This window comes from Spinacia oleracea, chromosome 5 (genome assembly GCF_020520425.1).
Source record: "Spinacia oleracea cultivar Varoflay chromosome 5, BTI_SOV_V1, whole genome shotgun sequence".
NCBI classification, from domain to species: Eukaryota; Viridiplantae; Streptophyta; class Magnoliopsida; order Caryophyllales; family Amaranthaceae; genus Spinacia; species Spinacia oleracea.
Genome location: NC_079491.1, coordinates 12,461,090 through 12,486,635, shown reverse-complemented (window position 1 = coordinate 12,486,635; position 25,546 = coordinate 12,461,090). Strand labels below are relative to the sequence as shown.

Genomic DNA, 25,546 nt, shown 5'->3' with positions numbered 1-25,546 from the left:
CCTTTATTGCACAAGGTCAATATAAGGTCAACCTAATAGCCAATAATTTGGGAAATTGAAATAGTTATGACATGAAAATTTATATGTATAGTTTCGTATTCAGTTGTACAGTTGTACTCGCCTTTGTCTCTCTCCTTTTTCATTTTCCCTTGCTCGTTTATTGGCCTGCCCATTATTGATCCTCTATTGACTCGCAACCCGTTTTGACCCACCCAGCTCTACCAGATTCCCTGGTAGTCTGGTACGCCCTGCGAATCCTGTACCGAATCGGGTTCTCCGGCGGCCCGTGATTCGCAAACCAAATCGTTCGTATTGTTGTGTCGTATCCAAAACCCTAGTTTTGGCAATCGAAGTCAAGGAAGGCGGGAGAAGAAAAACATGTTGGGGCCTTTGTTTGAGAAGGAAATACTTGTTATTTGAGTATGAATATTAAATTAAAATCTTTATAAAATCTGATATTTTGAACAGCTTTACAAAAAACCCGAAAAAAAGTTCCAAACCCCTCTTGCAAACTAAAACACACAACACACGAATTGCGAACCCGAACCCAAACCCGTACCCCAGACCAAAGTGAACCACGAATCAGGTAACCTTGGACCCACCTAATATCGACCAACTTCAATTCATGGCCTGCTTTTGACCTAAACCGACAATGACCCAACCCACCCAGTAACCACCTCTAGTTGTATGTTGTTGCCTAGGGTGGCATGGGACACCCCAAAAAGATTGTTGAATTGATTGTCCAAACTTCGAAAATCTTAGCCTCTGACCAAAGTTAACATCTAGTTAAACTTGTCGTTATGGTCAAAGTTAGTCATATCCAGCGTCAATCTACTCAAGTTCATTCACCAGAGTACAGGACCACTAAATTTATAGATTAAAGCATCGTTAATAGAATGAAATGAGGATGAAAAATTTCTCCGATGAGGCTCATATTGGATTCTGTTTTAATTGTTGTGTGGCGTGATGATAGGAGAGAAACTAGATTGGTAAGATACAACAGTAAAGCAAACTTGTTATAGAAAAAGGACAAGGGAGGATGGGAGAGGGAGAGAGACAAGTGTAAATTTTTTTTTAACCCTTTAGCACGTGGCATAGGCATTCTACTTTATGTAACAAATTGTTCATTTCTTTTGTATACTTAGTTTTTGTAAGGTTAAGCTGGTGTAACTAATGTTCCGGGTATAAAGATCCTAAACTTTAATTCTTTTTGCTACTTATATGGATTAGATTTTTATTCGTATTAGAAATTCCTAGGTTAGATTTTCAGTTACAAGATAATAGTGTGCTTTTTTTTTGTATGTAGTCATAAAGGGTAGTGATGTAAGCAGAACCCAACCATAGGTCCACCCTCCAAGACAAAACTCACTAAGCTAACTGATGTTGATCGTGTTTATGATTTTTGTCTTTTGCTTCATGTACTGTTTTGCAGTTCTTGATCCGCCGCTATGGTAAAAACATAGACATAGCATACTGTTTGTTTTTTTCAGTTTCTTTTTAGAAATTTGCATATTTGAATGGTTAAGTTTATGCATCCGTATGTTTGTGGATTAAAGACGTTTTAAAACTACAGTGGGCAGTTTGGCAGGGCTAAAATGTTAACAGTTCCATGATTCAGATGACCTGCAGCTATCATCCCGTGTGCATGCTGTTCTTTTAACTTCATCCATCCACCCTTCCTTTACTGTCTTGCACGTGCTGGTTGTCATATATTCTTATTTCTTTTTATTGGTAGTGCTGTTAATGCCTGGCAAAGTCAGCTAGTATTGAAAATAGAAATTGGCATCCTTTTATCTCCAATTGCTAATCATGTTTACATCCAAATTTATGTTGTTAATAGACGGTTAATCCAGCTTATTATGGTTTGGAAGACACCAATCCAGCGGTCCTGAGCTCGTACTTGTCTAGGTATTGATGTGGCATCTCATATCTTTTTCCGTAGCTGCTACTTTATAATGCAGTATTATTATTATGATTTTCATTCTTACTCTTTGTGGCAGGTTGGTGCAAAGTACATTTGAGGATCTGGAAGACAGTGGATGCATCAAAATGGTTGAGGATAGTGTAGAATCTATGATTCTAGGCTCAATTGCATCTCAATATTACCTTAGTTATTTGACTGTGTCAATGTTTGGCTCCAACCTTGGACCAAGCCTTTCTCTTGAAGTGAGTGTTAGCAAAGCATGTGATTTTGTTTTCAGATTAATCTTATCTTTTAATCAAATCCGTCTCTCCTAGGTTTTGTTGCATGTATTATCTGCTGCTTCAGAGTACGATGAGCTCCCTGTGCGGCATAATGAGGTATAAACCATATAACTATTACTGCAGTATTAGCCTTTTTGGCTCAGAAACTTATCAAGTTTTTTTGGCAATGTATTTCTCATTGCATTTATGATTTATACAATAAGAGAACCTTTACGAGGATGAAAATTGCACATTATACTTTTTGGCAAGTCATTTGATAAGCATAAGAACCAAGGTTTTGAGAGGATGTCACTTATCTGCAAAAATAGAGTCATGCATGTATATTTTACAGCAAGACCTCAAAACTCAAATTATTGTTATCTGTAATCAACTGTATGAAAGGTTTAATGTCATTTCGAATATCTAGTCTCCATGCAGCTTGTCTCTCTGTCTAATCCATATAATCACTACTTATGGAGATTTTCTTTCTGTCTTTCTCCCAAAGGAAAACCACAATGCAACATTGGCTGAGAAGCTTCCATACAAGGTGGACAAGAATCGTCTTGATGATCCACATGTAAAAGCAAATTTGCTTTTCCAGGTCATTCTCTTGAGCCACATCATCGTATATGTGTACTTCTCAGCTTTCCTATACTACGAAGTTGACCTTAGAGATTTTGGAGTGTATTAAAAGAGATGAAATTTTGAAATACAGGCACACTTTTCTCAGTTAGAGATGTCAATCAGCGACTATATGACAGATCTAAAGTCTGTTTTGGATCAGAGTATACGTATACTTCAGGCCATGATAGATATATGTGCTAATAGTGGATGGCTTTCTAGCACACTTAATTGCATGCATCTAATGCAGATGGTCATGCAGGTATCTTCCTCCCCTTAAATCTCCGTTATTTTTCTTCTTTTGTTTTCAATATACAAGCATTCGCCTACTATGCTTACGGTTTTTATCCGTAGACTGTTGTAATCACATTTAAACTAGGTTGTTAACTTACTACCCAATTAAAAGGGACTTGTCTTTTATTGTGAGTTTCTCTGTCTTTCAGTATTCAAAAAGTATGTCTTTTATTTTTAACTTCTCTTCTCTTTGAGCTGTTTCTAACTTCTTGTTGCCACTTATGTGTTACAAGAAAATTGGAAAGCACAACAGAGCAATCTCTTTAAAATCATGCGGAGAAAAAAACAGGAGTCCTCTAAATTAGCTAATTATCAAGCCACTATCTGTGCAACTTCTCTCTTCTGAGATTCATTCTGCAGCATTTTATGTTTAATAAAATAGATGTGACCTTTCCACAGATTTATATTGATATATGTTTCTTGTTTACTCCTTAGCGAAGAATTAATGTTAAAGTGTCTTTTGCTTACAGGGTTTATGGTTCGACGAGGGTTCTTCTCTACAAATGTTACCCTGCTTGAACAACAACGATGTTATTCCTACACTCACAAGACAAGGTATATCAAATGTGCAGCAACTATTTGATGTTCCTAGGGCGACTTTGCAGAAGTTGCTTGGAAGTTTCCCAGCTTCAAGTTTATATCAGGTAAAGCAATAAATGAGGATTGCTTATTTTCTTGCAATTGAATATTTTCTGCATCTGATTCTTGGTGGACATTTTTCTGGATTTAGCATTTAACATCGGTGTAGAGCGTAGTGGCTACACTGTAGTGTAGGTGTTGACGTGTTGTATGAGTGTTTAACTTGTAAGTAAGGATGTCATTAAGCGACATGCTCATCAAAATGATGAACAAGCTCGGTCAAAACTCGTTTGCTATGTAACGATCTAATAAAATTTCAGGCTCGATTAAAAAACAAGCCTAGCTCGAACAACTATGCGTTCGACTCATTTAGGCTCGTGAACAACTCGTTTCTGGTTATTTTAATGATTTTTTAGCTCTCATTCAAGCTCGGATTTATAAAAATTAAATAAATGTCAATTACATATCGTATATAGACATATAGCACATCGTAAAATTAAGGCTAGAAAAAAGAAAATGAATTTTTACCACCTAAAAGTATCAAAAAATTGATTTTTAGCACCTAAGAAACTAAAACTTGTATTTTACCACCTACAAAATATTAAAACTTGTTTTTTACCACCTAAAAATGGGAAAAGTTAGCTGAAACCGTTATGTGGGAGCTACAATAACGGTAATATTTGATATTTTCTCTTCGTCCACAATTTCATGTGTTTAACTCCATTCTCTTGCCTTGTTTCATTCTCTTCCATGATGAATTCACATAATTTTTTCTCTCATTAATTCACAAAATTGACAAAATTCAATGGCAGTAAAGGGAGGAGGGTCAAGAAGTTAAAGAAAATCGCAGAGGGACATTGGATTAGTGAGCCCCACATTAACGGTTTCATCTTTTATTCCGTTTTCGGGTGGTAAAAATCAAGTTTTAAATTTTTTGTTTTTAGGTGGTAAAATACAAGTTTTAGTTTTTAGGTGGTAAAAAACAAATTTTTGATTTTTGATGGTGGTAAAAAACAAATTTTTGATTTTTGTAGGTGGTAAAAAATAAATTTTCGATTTTTGAAGGTGGTAAAAAACAATTTGTTCCAAGAAAAATCAATGATAATACAAAATATCAAAGTTATTATCATAATCCTATCTATTAAATTATACTAAAACAGACATCAAGAGTGACACGTGTGACTTCCTGGTGCAAAATTTTCCCGCCAAAAAATTTATTTCCTAATAAATATCTACTTTATTATTTATTTTCTTTCCTTTTTCATCTACGGTTTATGTATGGAAAAAAATATTTGTTTATAGATTATGGAAAATATATGCCGCGTAATTATTATTTTTAAAATAATAATTTTTGGTAATATTTTAATCTAACGGTTATATTAATAATGGAAAATATAATTCCTAAATATTTTGGTCAAATTAGCATATTAGTATATCGAATATTTTTGTTCAATTAGCATATCAAGCATATAAAATATGTAATACGTAGTATGACGGAAATTGCATACTCCGAATTAAATTATTAAATGAGTATGTTCAAGATTTGTTAATTATGTAGTAACTTAAATTAGAGAAATATTTCAGTCAAATATATTATGAAAAATTAGTCAAATAATTTTAGAATTTCCTTGTCTGTACGGGATCTAATCTAGTACGGAGTATTGTATATTGACTTTTCCTTACTTTCCCTAATCCTATTTTGTATTCTTGGGTCTTGACTTAATATATTCGCATCTTACATTCGTTTAAACGCTCGTTTAAGTTTGATCTAGATCGGCTCCAACTCAAATATAAACGAACTGTTCGTGAGCCAAGCTCAAACAAGAAAAGTGAAAGCTCAATTGAGTTCGGGTATATCTTATCAAGCCTAGCTCGAACAGGCTAATACTCGGCTCGATGACATCTCTATGTGGAAGTATTTTTGTGTATAAAGAAAATGACATTTGGGAGGGTTTGTTCTGAGCACCTAATCTGGTTTGGTCTGATTTTTCTATTTTCTGGTCTGGTCCGGTTTGAATGTTTTATGTTATTGCTATTTGATTTTTCTGGTCTGGTCTAATAAGCAATGAGAATATGTTGAAGAGAACAAAGCCTGACATATTCTGATTTCACACAAAAAAAAAAAAAAAAAAAAAAAAAGAGAAGTTGATGGGGATAAAAATTTCCAGGGAATTTTTTCTCTTGGAGGATTTCAAGAAACGGTTTTTTTTTTTAAAGGATAATTTCGCATCAACACTGGGATGCAAGAATCATGTCCCCGGTTTGGGAATTGTTACAGACTTGCAGTTGTTTCATATACTGTTACTTTTTGTTGATTATCAGGATGCCTTAATTTCCTTGTATAACATTCGGCTCCGTATTCAAAATTTATTTCTGTAGCAGTAGTAGTCCATGCTGATTTAAAGAGGCATTGATTTGAATTTTACTCTTGTCAGTTAGGGATATGTATACTCAAAACATTGCACTCTGATTATGACAGGGAATAATGTTTTCATGACCTAAACCTGGTATGGCTGGTAATTCTAGACTTTTGTTCTGATTTGAGGTACTTTTAGCCTGAGAGAATGCGTAGAATATGTTGGCGGTTTTATGTTCTTGTCTGACTCACAAATCTGCTGTAAATTGTTAAAAGTTGCACATGGTTTTCTTTTTTGGATAGACTGTTGAAACTTTATGATTTGTTTATTGTTCCTTCTCTATTCTTCCTTTCCAAATTAATGTCTCCCATTGTATTCATTTGCTTTAGGATTTGCAAAGGTTCCCTCGCATACATGTTAAACTGAGACTTAAGAAAAAGAATGAGAGAACTGGGAGTTCCTGTTCTCTAAATGTGAGGTTGGAGAATGTCAACGCCAAGCGAAAGACACCAAGAGCATTTACCCCTCGGTTCCCTAAGGTAAATCTTTAGAGAAGTATATTTGTACTGGCCAAATGTGTACATTTTGGTTGATCTGTCAAAACTGGTTTTCAACTCTTTTTTCCAAGATAAAAACCATCTTTGGAACTGATTATACAATTCTTTTGGGGATTTGTAAATTCTGGAATCTTATGTCCAATTGCTATCAGGATTTACCAATTGTCATATAATCTGATTTGTATTTGGATGAAATGGGAGGTTAATGCTAGCTTTAGGGTTGAAAGTATTAAGTCAACCTAGATACTGATCCAAGATCTACGCAACAACTGTGTACTTACAAAATCATATTTTTCCAGTAACATAAACTGAAATTATGTTAACAGGTTAAAGATGAAGCGTGGTGGCTTGTACTTGGAAATACTGTCTCTTCTGAGTTATATGCATTGAAGAGAGTTTCATTTGCTGACCATCTGGTTACGCACATAGATTTGCCATCAGATTCAGTCATAAGCCAGGTACCTTTTTTTTCCAGTTTTCACTCATTTATTTATTTTTCTGTGTTGGGGTCCCTTCTTTTTGTGATAGCACCTGTGAACATTGGAAGTCTTTAGTGAAAGTGCAAAAGAAAATGAGTGGGAAATCGTATTAAATCGCAACACATTTGGGCGAAAAAGTTGGTGGCCTTGTAAGATGCTTGGAGTTCTAGAAACGTGAAAATTTCTCTTTGTCTAGTTTAGCACCAGGATAACTATCACATCTTAGTGTTCTTGTGGTTCCTGGTTATTGTATGATTTCTCTGTGAAGAGAGGTTCTTCATTGTTTGAGAAACCATGTTACATCTCCCTTATTTGAAGCAATAATTACTGAGCTTAAAAGGCTTGGAAAATGAGGTGAGTTTGGTGATGCATTAGCAATTTAGGAGCCTCTTATACCATATATTTAAAAAACATTTTGTTTAGAAACTGCAGTTAAAATAGGTTTTCTTGGTTTCTTGTGGCATGGATCCTATTATTAAACTAGATAAGTTTATGCCATCATCGGCAGCCGGTGATTCTCCCTCATCTTACTTGATATTTTTCTTCTTTTATCTAGGGGTTGAAACTAATCTTGGTCTCAGATTGTTATCTTGGTTACGAACTGGAGTACTCCTTGGAAGAACTTCTCAAAGATCAGCCACGTGGAGCCTAAAATGGTGTAGAAGTCAGCCGTGTCAAAAACTTTCTGATGAAGTGTACAATTTGAAATTTCTCGTCTTATCTGGATATTTCATGCAGTGACCACTTTATGTTGCTTTAATGGTGCAAGTTTCATGGATGATGACGAGCTCGTCAGGGAGAAACACATATAAGCTTTGCCAAATACATCACATCAAATGGCAACTGTAAGTTGGGTGGAAATGTTATATTGGTATCAATGGTTGGTTAAAATTGTTGTATGCTTTATACAGTACAGAACTACAGACTCCAAAGATGACAAATACAAGAAAACGAGGAATGCTATTTTCCTGAATTTTGGCCATTATGTAAATAAGTTTTTACAGTTCTTACTGTATAGTCGCCAATTGGCACACTAATGTTTTCATCATTCAGACTATATTGTCTTGTCTAAGCACTTGCCTGGAGCTGGAAAAATTTGGAATCGACGAGATAATATCATCCGCCAGGAAGAAGAAAATGCTGAATAGCCTGTCATCGTGTCCAGTTAACATTATCTGATATTGGTCATAATACTTTGATAGCAGTTATTAAGAGAATATATTTACCGACTACGCTGGTAATAGTTTTGATATGTGCTCCACTAGGTTATTTTCATGTAATAATTTGTCATGGACAAATGGTTGTAATGTAGTTTTTCTTCTCTAAAGAAAAAAGAAGAAAATATTGTGAAGATTTTCACTTGTAAAATAGTAGAGTACAAGGATGTCTACATTTACATAAAACTATAAAAGGGCCTTATTTCTCGTTGTTTTAAAATAAGCACTTTCGCACCCATACATACAGTCCTTGTATAGTCTTAACAGGCTGGAAAAGTGTCTCAACAGTGGCGCTGCCGAGTAAACTGCAGGATGATTAAGGGACTACTAGATGCATGTTTGCAGCTTCTGCCGCAGTGAGGCTCAAACATTGTAACCTTGGTGGCTCATTATTTTTAACCAATAGAAGTTGAGTTGATTATCAAGTAAGCAAAGCATTTTACCTCATTCACCTTGGTATTTTACAGAAATTACAAGGAGCACACACATGCATAAATCTAATACTCGTATAAGTCGTGTTACAACCAAGCTCAGCATGGACTGGTACTATTGGTAGGCGTCATTTCGTCCCTTGTCTCGTGTAAGCAACAAATTTTAATAACGGACGCACCACTTTAGTAAGTTGTGGTATAGGCTTTGGCTGGCAGCCGAGGTAGCGGGTAGACCATCAAGGGAACCTTACGTTGCAACGTCAGCCCATAAGCCTCTTCCATGTTCAGCTTTTCTTGTGCAAGCCCATGGGCTAACTTCCAGTCAAAACCATGGACCAAAGCGGCTGTCAATAATTGGACCATACGAAGCCCTAAGCTCATCCCGGCGCATATCCTCCGCCCGGCCCCAAACGGGATCACCTCAAAATCATTACCCTTAACATCTGCGTTGGGCCTCTCCCCGCCTTTTAAGAACCTTTCAGGCCTGAACTCTAGTGGGTCGGCCCAAACATTTGGATCACGCGCTATGGCCCATACATTGACCAAGAGAGTAGTGTTTTTAGGAATGTAGTAACCATTGATTTCACATGGCTCGGCCGAGACTCGAGGGAGGGAGAGTGGTGTCGATGGGTGGAGCCGGAATACCTCTTTCATCACGGCTTGGAAGTAAGGTAAGTTCGGTAGGTCGGATTCGTTAACAAGTCGGTCTTGACCCACGATTGAGTCTAGCTCTTGTTGAACATGGGCCAAGATTTTGGGATGGCGGATTAGTTCTGCTATGGCCCATTCTGTTGTACTTGATGACGTGTCAGTCCCTGCTGTGAACATATTCTGCCACCACATAAAAGTTCAACCAAAACCAATAAATTCACAAAAGCCAAGGTTAAGAACAAGAGAAATTAATCTATACTTCGTACTTCCTCCGTCTTTTAATACTCGCAACGTTTGTTAGTTTCACGCATGCCAATGCACAACTTTGATCATTTATATCTTAAATTCTCTTTATGCAAAAATTATAAAAAGTTGATATTTTGAAAATACACATTGAGACGAATCTAACAAGATCCCACGTGACTATGTTTTATCTTATATAAAAAATACTAAGAATAGTCAAAGTAGATTATATGAATAGTGGCAAAAGTCCAAACGTTGCGAGTATTAAAAGACGGAGGAAGTATAAAATTACAAAAAAAAATGAAATTTTTAACATTATATTGAGAGTTGAGGCGATTATAATTACATGATTTTTTTTCTTATATGTTTCACAAATTGAATATGTTAATCCATTTAAAATTTTCTTTTAGCATTGTCTATCTTTCCCTGTTTTATTTCAAAATACCGTAGCTAATACTCTATAAGTTTTATTTATCATTTTATCCTCACTAGTCTCTAACTATTATCTCTAACCGTCCTCCCGATAATTTTTATTATACTACCGGTTATACCATTTTTGTTTGAACTTTTGACCATTTCCATTAACAAAAATAAACATTTATAGTGAAATACAAAGAAAAATGTAGAGATAATTACCAAGAGTAAGGCCTTGATTTCAATGTCAGTCAACTTGCCACCCTCACCATCACAATTATCTTTTAAAGAGATCAAAGTGCTAAGGAAATCCCCACCAAAATTACCACCCTTAAATTTAGCCTTGTGTTCTTCCAAAATGGCACCAAGAAAATTGTCAAACCTCTTATGAAGTTTTTTCATCTTAGTAGCAATCCCTTGTAAGTCTAACCATTCCAACGCCGGAACAAAGTCGCCGATGTTAAATTCTCCGGCGAGAACCATGAGTTCCATTACCATATCCTTGAATTCCTCTGATTTTTTATCACTTTCGCCGGTGCCGTCGCCGAACACTCTCTTTCCTAGCATCACCCTTGAGAGAGCATTGGTGGTGCACACATTCAAAAGTTGTCCTAGTTGAACTGCTTCTTTTGATTCTGCCTTTACTAGTGCCTTTGTTAGTATGCCCACTTCCTCCTATATGTTTCACAAATTTGGACAAATCAAAGATAAAAATTTATGTCAATTTACATGAATTCCAAATACATATATGCTTCCCATTCAAATTTAGTTGTCACGTTATCAGCTCTATCACATGACAATTAACATGTAAGGTCAATTCCGGCTAAGAATGCATAATTAACTAGTAAACAGCTAGTTAAGAACCCGATTCACTAAAAACCAAAAATACGGAAACAACATACGGAGTAAAGTAATTTTAGTTTTTGTTGTCAGTTTTCAAATCAGCCACGAGTATTATGAATATAACTAACTTTAAGATTATAAGTCTACCTCTATCATATTAATTTCTAACTCATAAAACCAAAACTAAAAACTGACTGTAATCATCATTGGCATGTTCAAGCCTTCCATGGTACCTTCCTAAATCTATATATGTAGCTCATCTATCTCACAATTTTGTCTCAATCTCTGTCTAACTCCATTTTATTGGTCCAATTAAAATATTAAACCGGTTTTTATGTCGGTCATCCTTCTTATCTTTCTTCAATGTAGAACAATCTCACAAAAAATTCACACATTAATTTCAATTTATCTTAGATCTACAAAATGATGCAACATGGATTTTTCTCATAAAGATAAATAAAAATTGTAAGCAACATTAAAAAAAATAGAAGTTAGAAAATAAAAACCTGTCGAATTGGTTTGTAGTCTTCCATGGCCTTAGTAGAGAACAAATGAAGTGAAGAAATCTTCCTAAGAAGCCTCCATCTTTGACCATAAGGTGCAAACACCATGTCTTGGTAGTTATATGCTATATGCTTTGCCCCTGAATTTGGAGGCCTACTTGAGAAATTTGCATCATGAGTTTTTAAAAACTGCGCCGCCACCGAAGCCGACGCCGCCACCACTACATGGACGTAGCCTAGTCTCATGTAGAGGAGTGGCCCATACTTTTGAGCCAGGGCTGCCAGTCCCTGGTGTGGGACTGGGCCCATGTGTGGGAGGTTTCCGACTATTGGCCATGGCTTTGGCCCCGGCGGAAGCGGCCGGGGGTGTCGAAAGATGATGGTGGTAATGAGGTAGTAGGTGATGATGGCAATGGCAATGGCAATGGCAATAGTGTAAGAGATTATTTCTAAGGGTGACATGTTTTGGGCAGAAAGATGTACAAAAATAGTAAGCAATGCTAAAATGAAGATGAAATGAAAGGTAGGATTTTTTGTTAAGTGTTAGGTGTGCATGTGAGTCTTGGGAGGTTGTTACATATATAGCCATATAGAGAAGGGAGTTACTAGAAAGATATTTTATGGATAGAAAAAATTACTTTGTTTTGTTTTGTCGCAGTTTAAAATTATTTATATTCTCTTTGTATTTTATTAGGTAATGTGCTTTTATTAACATAGAATTTAATGAGGGTGAGTTGCTTTTATTAAACAAAAAAATAAGTGATGTAATTGTAGATTAAACAATTAGAGTAAAAGATACTGGAAAATACTCCCTCCGTATTTATTTAAGAGATACACTTGGTCGGGCACGGGTATTAAGAAGAAAAATTGGATGAAATAAAGTAATAAAACAAGTGGGGTTGAGTTGATATTTTAATAAGTAAAATAAGTAGAGACCATATCATTTTAGGGGTTGGGAGGTGGGGGTGGGGTATAAATAGATTATTTAATTAGATGGTTGGGTTGATAAGTTACTAAAAATGGCAAGTGTATCTCTTAAATAAATACGGCCGGAAAAGACAAGTGTATCCCTTAAATAAATACAGAGAGAGTATATGATTAGTACGTGAGAGTAAAAAAGATGACTAGTGGTATCCATGAAAAAAGAAGAAATTTCTAAAATATGAGAAAAAGTTTTCACAAAATGAAAAGTGCACCAATTAATAATACGTCCTATTATGGGAATTGAAAAGTTCATCACTTAATAAATTACTGAGGGAGTAATACGATAATGGTTAAGGCCTTGTTCTGTTCGCCTTATTTTCACTCATTTTAGGAAAAATAAGTTCATATAAGTTCAGATAAGATAAGTTCAGAAAAAATAAGGGTTGGCCAAGTACAATTTATAACTAAAATAAGTTTTGATAAGTTCTAATAAGTTTAGATAAGTTCAGATAAGTTCAGTTAAGTTCAGAAAAATTCAGATAAGACACGTTCAGGAAAAATAAGTGGAAATCAGATAAATAGAATGCAGCCCAAAAACCTATTAATGTATTGCAACGTTCTATTCACGGGTAATACTTCTTTACAAATTTTGGATAATATACATAATTGATATAGAAAGTGAAATGGCAAGATTATGAACCAGTTACGTGACCGAGCATTGAAGAATGGGGGATGATGGAAAATATTTGAATCAAATTTCTTATTTTAAAATATCACTCCGTAGTATAGCTAGATATCTACGTATATATTGGTAAGATAAATGTGACTAAATGAAAGTTAAGCAAAAGGTTATCCATGTCATTTTATGAACTAAATTTTCGACGTTCTAAGTACAACACGTTACTTAGTATTCGCTCCGTAGTGCACTAGCGGTTGTGTGTAGTTGATCACTTGATCGTGTGAAGTGGGAAAATTAATTAATGATTTGGTTGTTAATAAGGTGGTAGGTGAATTGTGAGTAGACCTGGTTATTGGACAGGGTAGTTCAATGGATATAGGGTTAGGGTCAAGTTAATAGGGTTTTTATTGTGCAGGGCTCATATTGGACAGGGCTTTTATTGGACAGAGTCATTATAGGGTCAAACTTATACTACAATTATTTTGCAAAATTAAAATAGTAATGATACAAAAAATTACGTGTATAGCTTCGTATTTACTTGTACTTGCACATGGTTCTTTTGTTTTTCATTTTCAATTGCTCGTTTATTGACCCGCCCACTAATGACCCGCGACCCGCTTTTAACCCGCCCATTATCGACCCGCTAAAAATGACCCTTGCAATACCCGACCCTCTTTTAAGCCGCACCGACCCTGACCCGCCCCGCCCGGTAACCAGGTCTAATTGTGAGTCCCATATTCATTCCTTCTTACATTCTTCGTCTATTTCCATCCTGCGGTCTTCCACGTGCCACGTCAACACCAATTAATGATTTGGTTGTTAATAAGGTGGTAGGTGAATTGTGAGTCCCATATTCATTCCTTCTTACATTCTTCGTCTATTTCCATCCTGCAGTCTTCCACGTGCCACGTCAACACCGATTAAATACAATGAAAAAGAATTTTACATCCTTGGATATTACTCCCTCCGTCCCGAAATACTCGACCCTATTTGACCGGTACAGAGTTTAAGGGACTTGAATTGACTTATTTAATTTAATAGTTAGTAGTTGATAGTGGGGTATTATTTTAATGTAGTTAGTGGGATGTGGGTTAAGATGTGGGGTTGGGAGATAGTAGGGGTTGAATTTTTAATTATTTTTTGTATAGTGTAAGGGGTATGTGGGTTAATAGGGGTGGAGTGAGAAATAATATAATATTGTTAGAATATTTCCATTTATAGAAACAGATCAAGTATTAAGGGACGGCCCGATAAAGAAAACAGGTCAAATATTCCGGGACGAAGGGAGTAATTCTTTTTTTTTATTAGTTTTCTTTTGATAATACATAATCATTAAATACTAAACTTTTCATTACTTCGAATCAACTGCTTAATTTTTGGTGGAAAATTATACTCCGTACGTTCTCCGATTATTGTCAACAGAGATGACTAAATATTGTGGTCAAATCAATAAATTTTTCACATTCATCAACTATAGTAGCACCTTTTTACTTTTTATTTGTTTACCTCATTACAATGAGAAGAAAAAAAAAAGTGAGCGCTAAAAGCCGTCTCATATTACTCAGAATTGCCCTATTCATTTACCCATATATCCTCCTTTATTTACACTTTCTCATTCAACATTTACCATGCTCATTTACCTTCCCACTCCAAATCTAACCACCACCGCCGGCCACTACCTCCAGCCACCACCGCTAATCATGTTGGCGGAGACAAAATGGCCGAGTCTTCACAAGAGAGTTTTTTTTTTGTCCGAAATTCTTTTTGCATTTTTAGCTTGTACCATGGTACAAGCTTATAAATTTTAAGCTTGTTCCATGGTACAGACTTATGAGGCTTTAACTTCGATCATGGTAATATGGTATTGATTTATGCAATTTAAGCTTGTACCATAAAATAAGCTAAAATTCATAAGTTTGTACCATGATACAAGCTAAATATTCATAAGTCTATATTATATAAGATTTTGATTTGTTATTGCATTTGATTTATTGTAATTGGAAAAAAATATAGAGACTTTTGAACTTTTGGCTCCTTCCATGGTACGGGCTTATGAATTTTAAGCTCCTTCCATGGTACAAGCTTAAACTGCATAAGTCAATACCATAGTCGAAGCTAAAAACTCATAAACCTGTACCATGGTACAAACTTAAAATTCATAAGCTTGTACCATGGTACAAGCTAGAAATGCATAAGTTTCTAAAAAAAGTCCGCACAAAAAAAATGGACCTCTTGTGAAGACTCGGCCATTTTATCGCCGACGACGTGATGGTGGTGGCCGGAGGTGGTGACCGGCGATGGTGGGAGAGAATTGAAAAGTAAGATTAAATAAGGGTACTAATGAAAAATAAGGAAAAATAATAGGACAATTTTGAGTAAAATGAGACGATAAATAATAAAACCAAAAAACTTAATTAACCATAGTTTAGCACTTTTTGTTTGGGTTGGTAACATAGTACACCTTATTGACATTTGGGCCTAAGCCTAATTTGTGAATCCAAAAAGTCTTGTGCGCACAAGGTGTACAATAAATTTATTGTACACCAAGATAACTTTAACCCTTTTTTTGTAATTTTAACCTAGTTTTGATTAACTTTTATACTAGTAAAAGAAAATTGATAGATAAATATTTTAAAGGGTTAAATGATTAATTTTATACATTACTAGTTATTTGAAGAAATAAGTTTTACTAAAATGAAAAAATTTATCATTGAAAAATAGATAACGTTTACATATATATGCTTAACTTTTAAGCATTTTGAGTTAACTTTTACTCTAGTTCACAATATTTATTGCACACCCATTATAAATAGAATTTGTGAATCGCGAGTGTGCCACTACGCAGGAAGTATATCGTAATATCGACCGTTAAACCCAACTACCTCTCCGTATGACGCAAGCCGTCATTTCTCCATCTTTTCGGGAAATAACGTCTCATTCACTTTAAATTTGAAAAAGAATTGTTGAAATCGAATGTTCTACGTATTGTCGTACGGAGTATTAAGTATCTTAGTTTATGATGATATTAGGAATGATAGCCTAAGCTTTGATAACTTTGTTATTTCTCATATTAAAAGGGCATGTAATACCGTAGCTCATTCAGTGGCAAGATGGGATACGGGATATCACTCTGAGTATGTTTGTAATGGTCCTTTCCCACAAAGCATCTTTGCTTTGTCGGAAATTGATTTAATTTAATAATATGCCCGAGCTATCTTTCCCTCAAAAAAAAAAAAAAAATCTATCACTGATGTATATTTCCTCCGATTCTTTTTAGTTGCAATACTTTGTTGTTCACGCTTGTTTATATATATTTTAAATAATTAATATATTTAATTACCGATAAATAAAAATTGTAAAAATTAATTTTCGCAAAATACTTCCTCCCTCATTTCTCATTTACGCACTATTCATCAATCAAATTTGACAACATTTCTTTTATTGTTGTGTAAGAAAAAATATAGTCAAATGACACTACAAGAATTTATATCTTTAAAAACAACCTAATACGACGGGTTAAAACTCCCGTCGTAAAAGGCTTTTACGACGGGGCTAACAACCAAACAATGACGGAAAAAACAGTCGAAAATGTCTTTTACGACGGATTTACGACGAATTTACAACGGGATTTTCTATTAACGACGGCCCCCTTTTATGACGGGTTCGCGACAGGAAATCCCGTCGTTAATCAACGACTATTGGCCTTTCGCGACGGGATTTCCCGTCGTTAATAGTACAATTTCTTGTAGTGTGAAATCTTTACGTATTAATACAATGATTCCAAATATCAATTTTTTATAAATTTTTACATATACGCATTTAGAGATATTAATGTTCAAATAAGCGCAATGGCATACGTGCAATGAGAAATGATGCATCCATTGCAAACGGAAGAAGTATATATTAAGACGAAAATCTAACAAAATCCCACATGAATATGTTTACCTAATGTATAGATAAAAGATAAACAAAATAGATTATATAAATAGTGCAAAAAATAAAATATTGCAACTATTTTAAATCGGAGAAAATAATATTCATTAGTGTCTTGCTTCCTTTTTCTTTTCACTAAGAATCTCAAATCCTAATAAAAATGACACTGGACAGGCCAGCCACGATATGAGCAAACATAAAAATACATGGCCAAACATGAACATAAAATCATGAGTGAACCAGGTGTAGAAAAGAGTGAAAGCTGAGTATACGCATACGGCCATACCACCTAAATTTTCATATCCACAACCTTGATGGTGAGTAAGAAAACAATATATACTCCCAAGTGAATATGACCTAAATCCACACAGCCCAAGTGTATATCCGTTACCCATATATCCCTACGTATTTTTTTATGAGTCACGATCGTTAACTCTACAATATTTTTTTAAATCATATTCCATTTTTGATAACTTTTATGTGTAAAGCCTACAATTTTGGGGCAAATTAAGCTAAATTTTTTAAATAGATGGATCAATCCAACCTGTGAACCTGACACAAAACAATAAACTTGACATAAGTCAAGCATGTCCAAGCCCAAAATATGGAACTCTACACGAAGCGCTGCCCTGCCTACATAGATCCGTAAATTCTGTTTTGTATGGAGTAGTAATATTATTGTTTTCCGAATCTTCATAGTTGTATTATTCTACTAATTGTTTGTTAGTTCAGTGGTGACTAGGACTAGACCTGGTTATTGGACAAGGTAGTCCAATAAATATAGGGTTAGGGTCAAGTTAATAGGGCTTTTATTGGGCAGGGCTCTTATTGAACAGGACCTTTATTGGACAGGATCATTATAGGGTCAAACTTATACTACAACTAGGTTAGCACCCGTGCAGTGCACGGGTTGTTGAAACTTTTTTTTTTCCGGTTTATGTACTTGTAGTGTACTCTGTTACTTAACAAATAATAGATTAATGCAACAAAAATTATGAATAACAAAGTTACAATATTTAACAGAGAATAGATAAATGCAATTTATACATTTGATAAAAGAGCAAAAAGAATGGAAGGTAGAAGATCAGATAATAATAATGCTAATTCTAATTTTCAATAATAAGGGAGAGAGAGAGATGGAGACTGGAGAGTGGTGGTGCAATATTAAATTTAGAATTTGAAATGCGTGTAAATTAAATTTTAACTCATATAATTAATTAATTTAATGCAAAAACATAGATTAATGACATCATTTTTAGATTTTGGAGGGAAAATTTTTCTTGTGAGGCTGCCATGTGTACAGTAATAATCTCAGCGGTTATTACTTTAGTAATAGTTATAGATTATTTTGAAAATTAAAATAGTAATGATACAAAAAATTACGTGTATAGCTTCATATTTACTTGTACTTGCACATGGCTCTTTTGTTTTTCATTTTCAATTGCTCGTTTATTGACCCGCCCACTAATAACCCGCGACCCGCTTTTAACCCGCCCATTATCGACCCGCTAAAAATGATCCTTGCAATACCAAGACCCTCTTTTGACCCACACCGACCCTGACCCGCCCCGCCCGATAGCCAGGTCTAACTGGGACTGAATTGGTAGAAAGAACACATATTCAATCCCCGTAATAACAATTAGGAGGGGACTGATACATCACTCAGAACTCTCCCAAATCCGAATTAGCCCCAAAAGTGAACCGGGTGCTAACACCAAAAAAAGTTGTATTCACTTTCTATACACATTACCATAGATCTGTTTCTACTTGAATCACGGTGAAACAAATAAACCAATAACCACAAGATTACACACCTCAAATGTGTTTCCACTTCAAGGAGGATTCAACACAAAACTGAGGAAAGCTAACAGTTAGGAGACTGAGGGCACGTCAGGCAGTAAAGCCGCGAGTAGAGATGCACCATGCTTCCTTAGTTTTAATACTTGAGATAATCTGAATTTAGGGGCCGTTCCAAAACCTTGAATTGCTTTCCAGGAACTCACATTGTAAGGTGGAGTTCAAAATTTTGTACCCGAATAAGCACAAACTGAAGACAATTTTCTAGTCAATCTATTTTCTGTATTTTCAAACAAAATAGAACTCATAGGCATACAAGGATATCCATTTCACGCCCCTAACTATCAGATTCAACTATACAATCAAACACTATAACACATTTAAAAGAGCATAAGCTAAAACAGTAAGAAATCTCCTACTTAAAAATTCAGCAATAAGATTAACATAATACCTTTGATTCTTTGAACTTCATTGGTAATCAACAAGAGGCCAGAGAAACATATATAGTATCTTCACATAGCAAGACCACCAAGAAGCTTTTAACAAAGGGATACTGAGAAATGACAGAAATCCCCCTGTTGCCAACTGAGAAATAGCAGAAAGCCCTCTGCTGCTACCCTTTTTAGCTTAAATTTCAATAGCGTATAATTCAGGATTCCTGAATCTCTTCTGCACAATCCAGTTCAGCTCCCTAATCCTCATTTCACACCTAATCAAAAGTATTAAATACAAATTACAATCACTAATCCACCAGAAAACAAATTAAATAAAAATAACAAGAGATTGAAAATACATCAGCATTGACCAGAGTACACGCAGAAAATAACACGCTCGTGTAACACTCCACTTAAAAGCACATGCCAGATTAAACGTTTAATGAAACAACAAGAAACCCATTATATTAATCTAGCCATATCATATCACACATTCTACGTTGATGATTATTCCAAAGAACACATCACACATGCATTATGTACATAGAGTCACTGCTCGTGTATTCAGATAGCAAATTGATCTACAAGTGGAACTCAAAATACAAGAAATGTACCACCCTTGCAAATCAACCACAAGAACAACAGCTCATAAAGTTGAAGAATGGGATATTGTTTTAGGACCATGTATAGAGTAATTTCCCATGAGGTGTTATAATCCCAACATCGTCGAAACACAATGCACATTGTTATTAATCCACTAACTTCTACAGTAGTCACATTCTAAACTTACAAACTTCTACAGTAGTCACATTCTAAACTTACAATAGAAGCCCTAATTGCTTCTTCAGTCGAACCATTGTAGAATAGAACATAGATCTTGCAGCAAACTAAACCAGGATCGTATTATCAAAAGTTGCTGATAAAACACAACTACCTCGATGATCGAAATAGCATTTTTTTTATAGTGATCGCACTATTTCTATCACATTTCATAACACAAAAATGACAAACGATGCAACAAAATTGCTTACAAGATCCAGATTCCAGAACAAATGCCAAAAAAGAAATTAAACACTATGAATACCTTGGGGAGTTTCAGCAAAAACCATAGCCGTCATGACTGCAGTAGCCTAGAAATCTGATAAGCAGTCACTGAAACCTTGCAAGGGTAAAGGGAATTGGTGAAAATTGAAGATTCATGGAAAGGAGATTTGTATTGCAAGAAAATTGACAAAAGACATTACAAATTCATAACTCACAAGACTGAGGAAACCCCCTTTCATGTGCCTAATCCTATATACAACTTCATGTCAACAACTGAACACCCAAAAGATAAAACCACTCAGGTACATAAACCTATTAAAAAAACATCTGTTAATCTGTTAAAGGGGGGAAAACCTTCTTTTGAAAAAGGGAAAAAAAGCTTTCATTATCACACTTAAGATCTTCAGTCCATCATCTCATCGTCATCATCATCTAGTTCCTCAATTTTTAATTTCTTTGCAGCTTGAGTAGTAGCATTGCTCTTTGGTCCGTTGGGGACTTGAATCAGGACCTCTGCCCTCTGTCCAGTTGCAGCATCCACCATTCCCCCAGTTTGCTCTACGCGATACGAAAGGCCATCCATCCCAGCATCAATGAAGACGGTGGAGTTCTCGTCAATCTCCTCCTTAATGAGCATTTTTGACAATTCTGTAACCACTTTCTTTTCTAACCACCTCCTGATAGGCCTTGCACCATAAACCTAATGACCAGGAAAGAATTCAGAAGTTAGTACATACATTTACAATAATAGTTTCTACCATTGAAGAGGGAATAAAATATAAGACAGTAAGACAGTAGAAGTACTTACTGGATCATAGCTCTCCGCTAAGACATAATCTAGAGCAGCATCTGTGACTGCCAAGGCAATACCCCTCTCAGCAAGACGTTTAGCCACATCCTTCATTTGCAGCCTAGCAACCAGCCTTAGTTGCTCATGTGATAGAGGATCAAAGATTACAACTTCATCTAAACGATTTAGCAGCTCAGGCTTGAAATGTCTTCTCACCTGTTGATAACAACTCAACATTGTTAATAATTGAAGTTACTAATTAAAGGCATACAAATAGGTATTCTGGGTTCAGAGATCAATACCTCTGCCATAACTTTATCTCGAGCTGTCTCCATTGTGCTCTTGCCCATGAGTCCAGAGAGGAGATACTCCGCCCCAAGATTAGATGTCATGATAATCACTGTGTTCCTGAAGTCAACAGTCCGGCCTTGCCCATCTGTCAGCCTTCCATCATCAAGAACTTGCAAGAGAGTATTAAAGACAGATGTGTGGGCTTTTTCAACCTCATCGAACAACACAACACTGTAAGGCCGCCTTCTGACAGCCTCTGTCAATTGCCCACCTTCTTCATGGCCAACATACCCAGGTGGAGCACCAATCAAACGCGAAACAGAGTGTTGCTCCATATACTCCGACATATCAATTCTTACCAACAAATTCTCATCATCGAAAAGCTGTTCAGCAAGAGCCTTGGCAAGTTCAGTTTTCCCAACACCTGTTGGACCCAAGAACAAGAAAGAACCAGTTGGCTGCTGGGGTCTCCCCAGTCCAGCTCTTGATCTCAGTACAGCTTCTGCAACAGATGCAACGGCATTGTTCTGACCCACCACTCTTTGATGCAATTTATCACCCAGCCCTATTAGCTTTTCCTTCTCATTCTCCCCCAATCTTGTGACAGGTATACCAGTCCATCGGCTCACCACCTCTGCAATCTGTTCTGGCCCAACAGTTTCCGTCAACATTTCCACATCGGTGGCATTAGATTCGTGCTTAGCAATAGCTCCCTCAATTTCCTGGATTGCTCCATACCTCAAATCAGCAGCCCTTGCCAGATCATATCTTCTTTCAGCCTCTTGTGCAGAAATGAGGAGCTCTTCCCTTTTCTGCTTGAGACGGCGGATCTCATCAATCCTCTCCTTCTCCTTCTGATACTTCATCTTTAAAGGCTGAAGTTTATCCCTCAAGTCATCAAGCTCCCTAGTAACCTCCATAAACCGAGCCTTGCTAGCCTTATCTTTTTCCTTCTCAAGAGCATGGAGCTCAATCTCTAGCTGCATTCTCTTCCTCTCCAAATTATCTATCTCCTCTGGTTGGCTGTCAAGTTGAACTCTAACATTCGCACATGCCTCATCAACCAAATCAATAGCTTTATCAGGCAAATGGCGACCTGTTATATACCTGGCAGACAGCTGTGCAGCAATCACCAAGGCTCGATCTTGGATTCGAACACCATGGTGTCCTTCATACTTCTCCTTCAACCCTCGAAGGATACTGATCGTATCAGGAACACTTGGTTCAGCGACATACACTTGCTGGAAACGACGCTCAAATGCAGCATCCTTCTCCACATACTTCCTATACTCTTCAAGGGTTGTCGCACCAATGCAACGAAGTTGACCCCTGGCAAGCATAGGTTTAAACAAGTTTGCTGCATCCATGGAACCTTCAGTTCTTCCTGCACCTAACACCAGATGGATTTCATCAATGAACAGAATGACTTTCCCTTCGGCTTCTTCCACCTCCTTCAGCACGGATTTCAGCCTTTCCTCAAATTCACCCCTGTACTTAGCTCCAGCAACTAGAGCTCCCATATCCAATGCAATAAGCCTGACATCAGAAAGATTACTTGGAACATCACCACTCACAATCCTTTGAGCCAGACCTTCAACAACAGCAGTTTTACCCACACCAGGCTCACCAATCAACACAGGGTTGTTCTTTGTTCTCCTCGAAAGAATTCTGACAACCCTCCTGATCTCCTCATCACGACCAATTACAGGATCTAGTTTCCCAGCCTGCTCAACCAAATCACGACCATAAGTTTTAAGGGCTTGGAAAGTAGTGTCTCCAGTAGCACTTTCCACTTTCTTCCCGTCTTTTCCGCGAAGCTTCTCAACCTCATTCTTCACTCTGGCCATTGCAACCCCAGCTTCCTTGAGCAAATCACTGATCTGAGAATCCTCAATAATCCCCAAGATCAAGTGATCAACAGCCAAATGGGAATCCCCACGAGATTTCTGGAGAGACTGAGCACGCCGAATAGCTTTGATAAGAGTCGTACTTGCTGGGACCTCATCAGGTGGAGGGCTTTGAGAAGGAAGATTCTTAATAGCCCTCTTGAACACTCTGTCCACCGAGTTGGCAGTCTCTTCACTTCCACCAGCATGTGACACTGCTTGCCGGAAAATACCACCAGGTTCACCAACCAAAGTGGCGGCTATATGGAGTGGAGTTATCTGCACATGTCCATTGCTCAATGCCAATTCATGAGCAGAGACAAGTGCCTCATTTGTCATGTGGGTAAACTTTTCGGGATTCATACTCGATCACTTGTCCTGCATTGCACACAAATAATAAATTTAACCATTCACCAAATAAGTTGCAAATACATAAACCAATGATCATCACCAAATGCAACCAATAATTCAATAAATTCCTAGATCATTCATAACCCTCAAACGCAATTCACAAGACTGATTACTCACTCGCAATTCAACCAATTCATAATTTTAGGCACTCGATTATAGAACCCCTAAACTATTTACGATCCACAATTGATTCACCTCCTATCTATACCTATCTGGTCAATCCGCAATGAGTCCCACATATAGAATTTCAGGTTACAACCAACTTAAACACTGGAGTTCCTGCTAATAAATAAATAATTTATGCTTCCATTGTAAAAAATGATAAATTCATGATGCATTCTACAAATTAATACCGTCTGGAAACTCTACGAGATAAACAAAAGAAAATGAAGAACGAACATTTTCATTGCAATTGGGAGCTGCCAAACCCCTAATTCTCCAAAATTGGTTTTCTATGAAGTATCTCAACAACATTAGAACCCGCATTCGCATCAAAGAGCACACACGTAAATTGCACCAGTGAAAAAATATTCAACACTTATCCGGAAAATAGTTATTTTGAAACAAAATTAATTTATTCGTTAAACTTCTAATCAGCACATATCCTTAATATTACAAAGAAAAAATAGAAACTTAGGTATGACGACAAAGAAAATATCAATTTTAAGTTTTTAACTACTTACTTAACATAAAACAGAACGGAAACATGAATTGCACAAACAAAATGAATCAAAATTCAAAATGAAAACACATATTCAAAATAAATCATATGAACAAACATGAAGAACACAACTATGAACAATTGAAATGACAAAACCAAATGTGCAGGATTTTAAGAAAGTACCTTAGAGAAACAATTTCGAATTCTGAGAAAATGTAACTGCAATTGAAGAAGAAAACGATCGAAATTGAAGAGCGTAGTATGAGATAGAAAATTGTTTGTGAAGATTTTGAAATGTTTGAGAAAGTTTGTGTGAGACAGAGTGGAGAGGTGGGGGGTTTTTGTTGAGAAGAGAGAGACGTGTCTGGAAGTTGGAAGGTTTTCCTGGAATTTACTAGATTTTTCCTAATTCTTTCTTTTCTTTTTATTTTTTCAGGGTTAACTTTTTCTGGAATTATGGACTGTGCTTCGTACTCGGCCCGTCCGGACCAAAGCAGCCTAACACCAAAAAGGCGCAGCATCAATTTTTTTTTAAAAAACAAGTACACGGGTAGGTAGGGTGTTCATCGGTCCAAACTCAGATCGGGTCAAACCGAAAATCGAAATTTTATTAATTCAAAATCTGAAAACTGGCGATTATACTTGGACTGATAATTCGGTACAAACCCCAGACCAGACCTGTTTAGACCGGTTTAGACTTATTTCTATATTATTTTAATTTTTCTAAAAATTATGGTAAAAAAGAAAAAAATATATATAAAAAACTAATTATTTAAGGCTTTTTTTAGGAGCCATATATCACACTATAGTAATATTTACAACATATTAAAAGAGATAATTAAATTTTTAAAACAAGTCCGGCCCAAAACCGACCGGACCTAAAACCGAAAAATGATATTACTCGAACCGGAGACCGGATCGATTGCCTTCAGTCCGGTCCATTTTTTCGATCCGGGCCAATTTTTGCACACCCCTGCATGCAGTAGCGGATCCAGAAATTCGAGATAGCGGGGTCACTATTTAAAAATTGATGAAACTTTCACTAAAATTATGTATTTTTAAAAAAAAAAATTGAAATTTTAACTATAAAAAAAAAAAAAAAAAATCAAGTGGGGTCAAGGACCCCTCAAAGAGGTCTGTGGCTCCGCCACTGCCTGCATGTAGGTACGACATATTTTTTTGATGGCTTTTTGAAAATTGGGGCACGTTGTAATACCCCGTATTTTTATTTTTATGCAAAAATAATTTTAATATATATAGATAATTTAATAAAGAATTTTAAAAGTATTTATGTGATTGTTAAATCATATAAATAATAAAAGA

At 36.1% G+C, this 25,546-nt stretch overlaps 3 protein-coding genes across 6 annotated transcripts in view; 1 reads left to right on the top strand and 2 right to left on the bottom strand.

The window, feature by feature from the left end:
* LOC110789885 (DExH-box ATP-dependent RNA helicase DExH14) overlaps window positions 1-8,511 on the top strand; it is a 51,286-nt gene extending 42,775 nt beyond the window's left edge. For 2 of the 4 annotated variants that reach the window (XM_021994601.2, XM_056829271.1), the window contains 9 exons: window positions 1,841-1,908; window positions 2,001-2,166; window positions 2,239-2,301; window positions 2,690-2,785; window positions 2,900-3,067; window positions 3,570-3,743; window positions 6,425-6,574; window positions 6,919-7,050; window positions 7,628-8,511. In XM_021994601.2, the coding sequence (XP_021850293.1) occupies window positions 1,841-1,908; window positions 2,001-2,166; window positions 2,239-2,301; window positions 2,690-2,785; window positions 2,900-3,067; window positions 3,570-3,743; window positions 6,425-6,574; window positions 6,919-7,050; window positions 7,628-7,723 (1,113 nt within the window). In that variant the 3' untranslated portion in view covers window positions 7,724-8,511. Of the gene's footprint in view, window positions 1-1,840; window positions 1,909-2,000; window positions 2,167-2,238; window positions 2,302-2,689; window positions 2,786-2,899; window positions 3,068-3,569; window positions 3,744-6,424; window positions 6,575-6,918; window positions 7,051-7,627 lie in introns of those variants that run through there. The other 2 variants (XR_008921697.1, XR_008921698.1) reach the window with 2 other exon arrangements.
* A 195-nt stretch (window positions 8,512-8,706) lies between these two features.
* Window positions 8,707-11,947, bottom strand: LOC110789886 (flavonoid 3'-monooxygenase). Its single transcript, XM_021994602.2, has 3 exons — window positions 11,377-11,947; window positions 10,250-10,702; window positions 8,707-9,550 (listed from the first exon to the last, which is right to left on the bottom strand). The coding sequence occupies exons 1-3, from the start codon at window positions 11,833-11,835 to the stop codon at window positions 8,903-8,905; spliced, it is 1,560 nt and encodes a 519-aa protein (XP_021850294.1). The 5' UTR covers window positions 11,836-11,947; the 3' UTR covers window positions 8,707-8,902.
* Window positions 11,948-20,335: 8,388 nt separating this feature from the next.
* On the bottom strand, window positions 20,336-24,614 carry LOC110789884 (chaperone protein ClpB1). The gene is made up of 4 exons (XM_021994600.2): window positions 24,407-24,614; window positions 21,277-23,529; window positions 20,993-21,190; window positions 20,336-20,884 (listed from the first exon to the last, which is right to left on the bottom strand). Exons 2-4 carry the CDS (start codon window positions 23,512-23,514, stop codon window positions 20,588-20,590), a joined length of 2,733 nt encoding a protein of 910 aa, XP_021850292.1. The 5' UTR covers window positions 23,515-23,529; window positions 24,407-24,614; the 3' UTR covers window positions 20,336-20,587.
* Window positions 24,615-25,546: the final 932 nt, after the last annotated feature.

What these genes read in the sequence shown, in the direction of transcription:
- LOC110789884 (XM_021994600.2), bottom strand. Translation starts at nt 23,514, where the DNA reads ATGAATCCCGAAAAGTTTACCCACATGACAAATGAGGCACTTGTCTCT. An exon ending in GAGATAAAGTTATGGCAGAG is followed by an intron (nt 21,191 to 21,276) that starts GTATTGATCTCT and finishes TGTTATCAACAG; the next exon opens with GTGAGAAGACATTTCAAGCC. An exon ending in TAGCGGAGAGCTATGATCCA is followed by an intron (nt 20,885 to 20,992) that starts GTAAGTACTTCT and finishes CCTGGTCATTAG; the next exon opens with GTTTATGGTGCAAGGCCTAT.
- LOC110789886 (XM_021994602.2), bottom strand. Translation starts at nt 11,835, where the DNA reads ATGTCACCCTTAGAAATAATCTCTTACACTATTGCCATTGCCATTGCC. An exon ending in ACTACAAACCAATTCGACAG is followed by an intron (nt 10,703 to 11,376) that starts GTTTTTATTTTC and finishes TGAAACATATAG; the next exon opens with GAGGAAGTGGGCATACTAAC. An exon ending in AAATCAAGGCCTTACTCTTG is followed by an intron (nt 9,551 to 10,249) that starts GTAATTATCTCT and finishes ATGTGGTGGCAG; the next exon opens with AATATGTTCACAGCAGGGAC.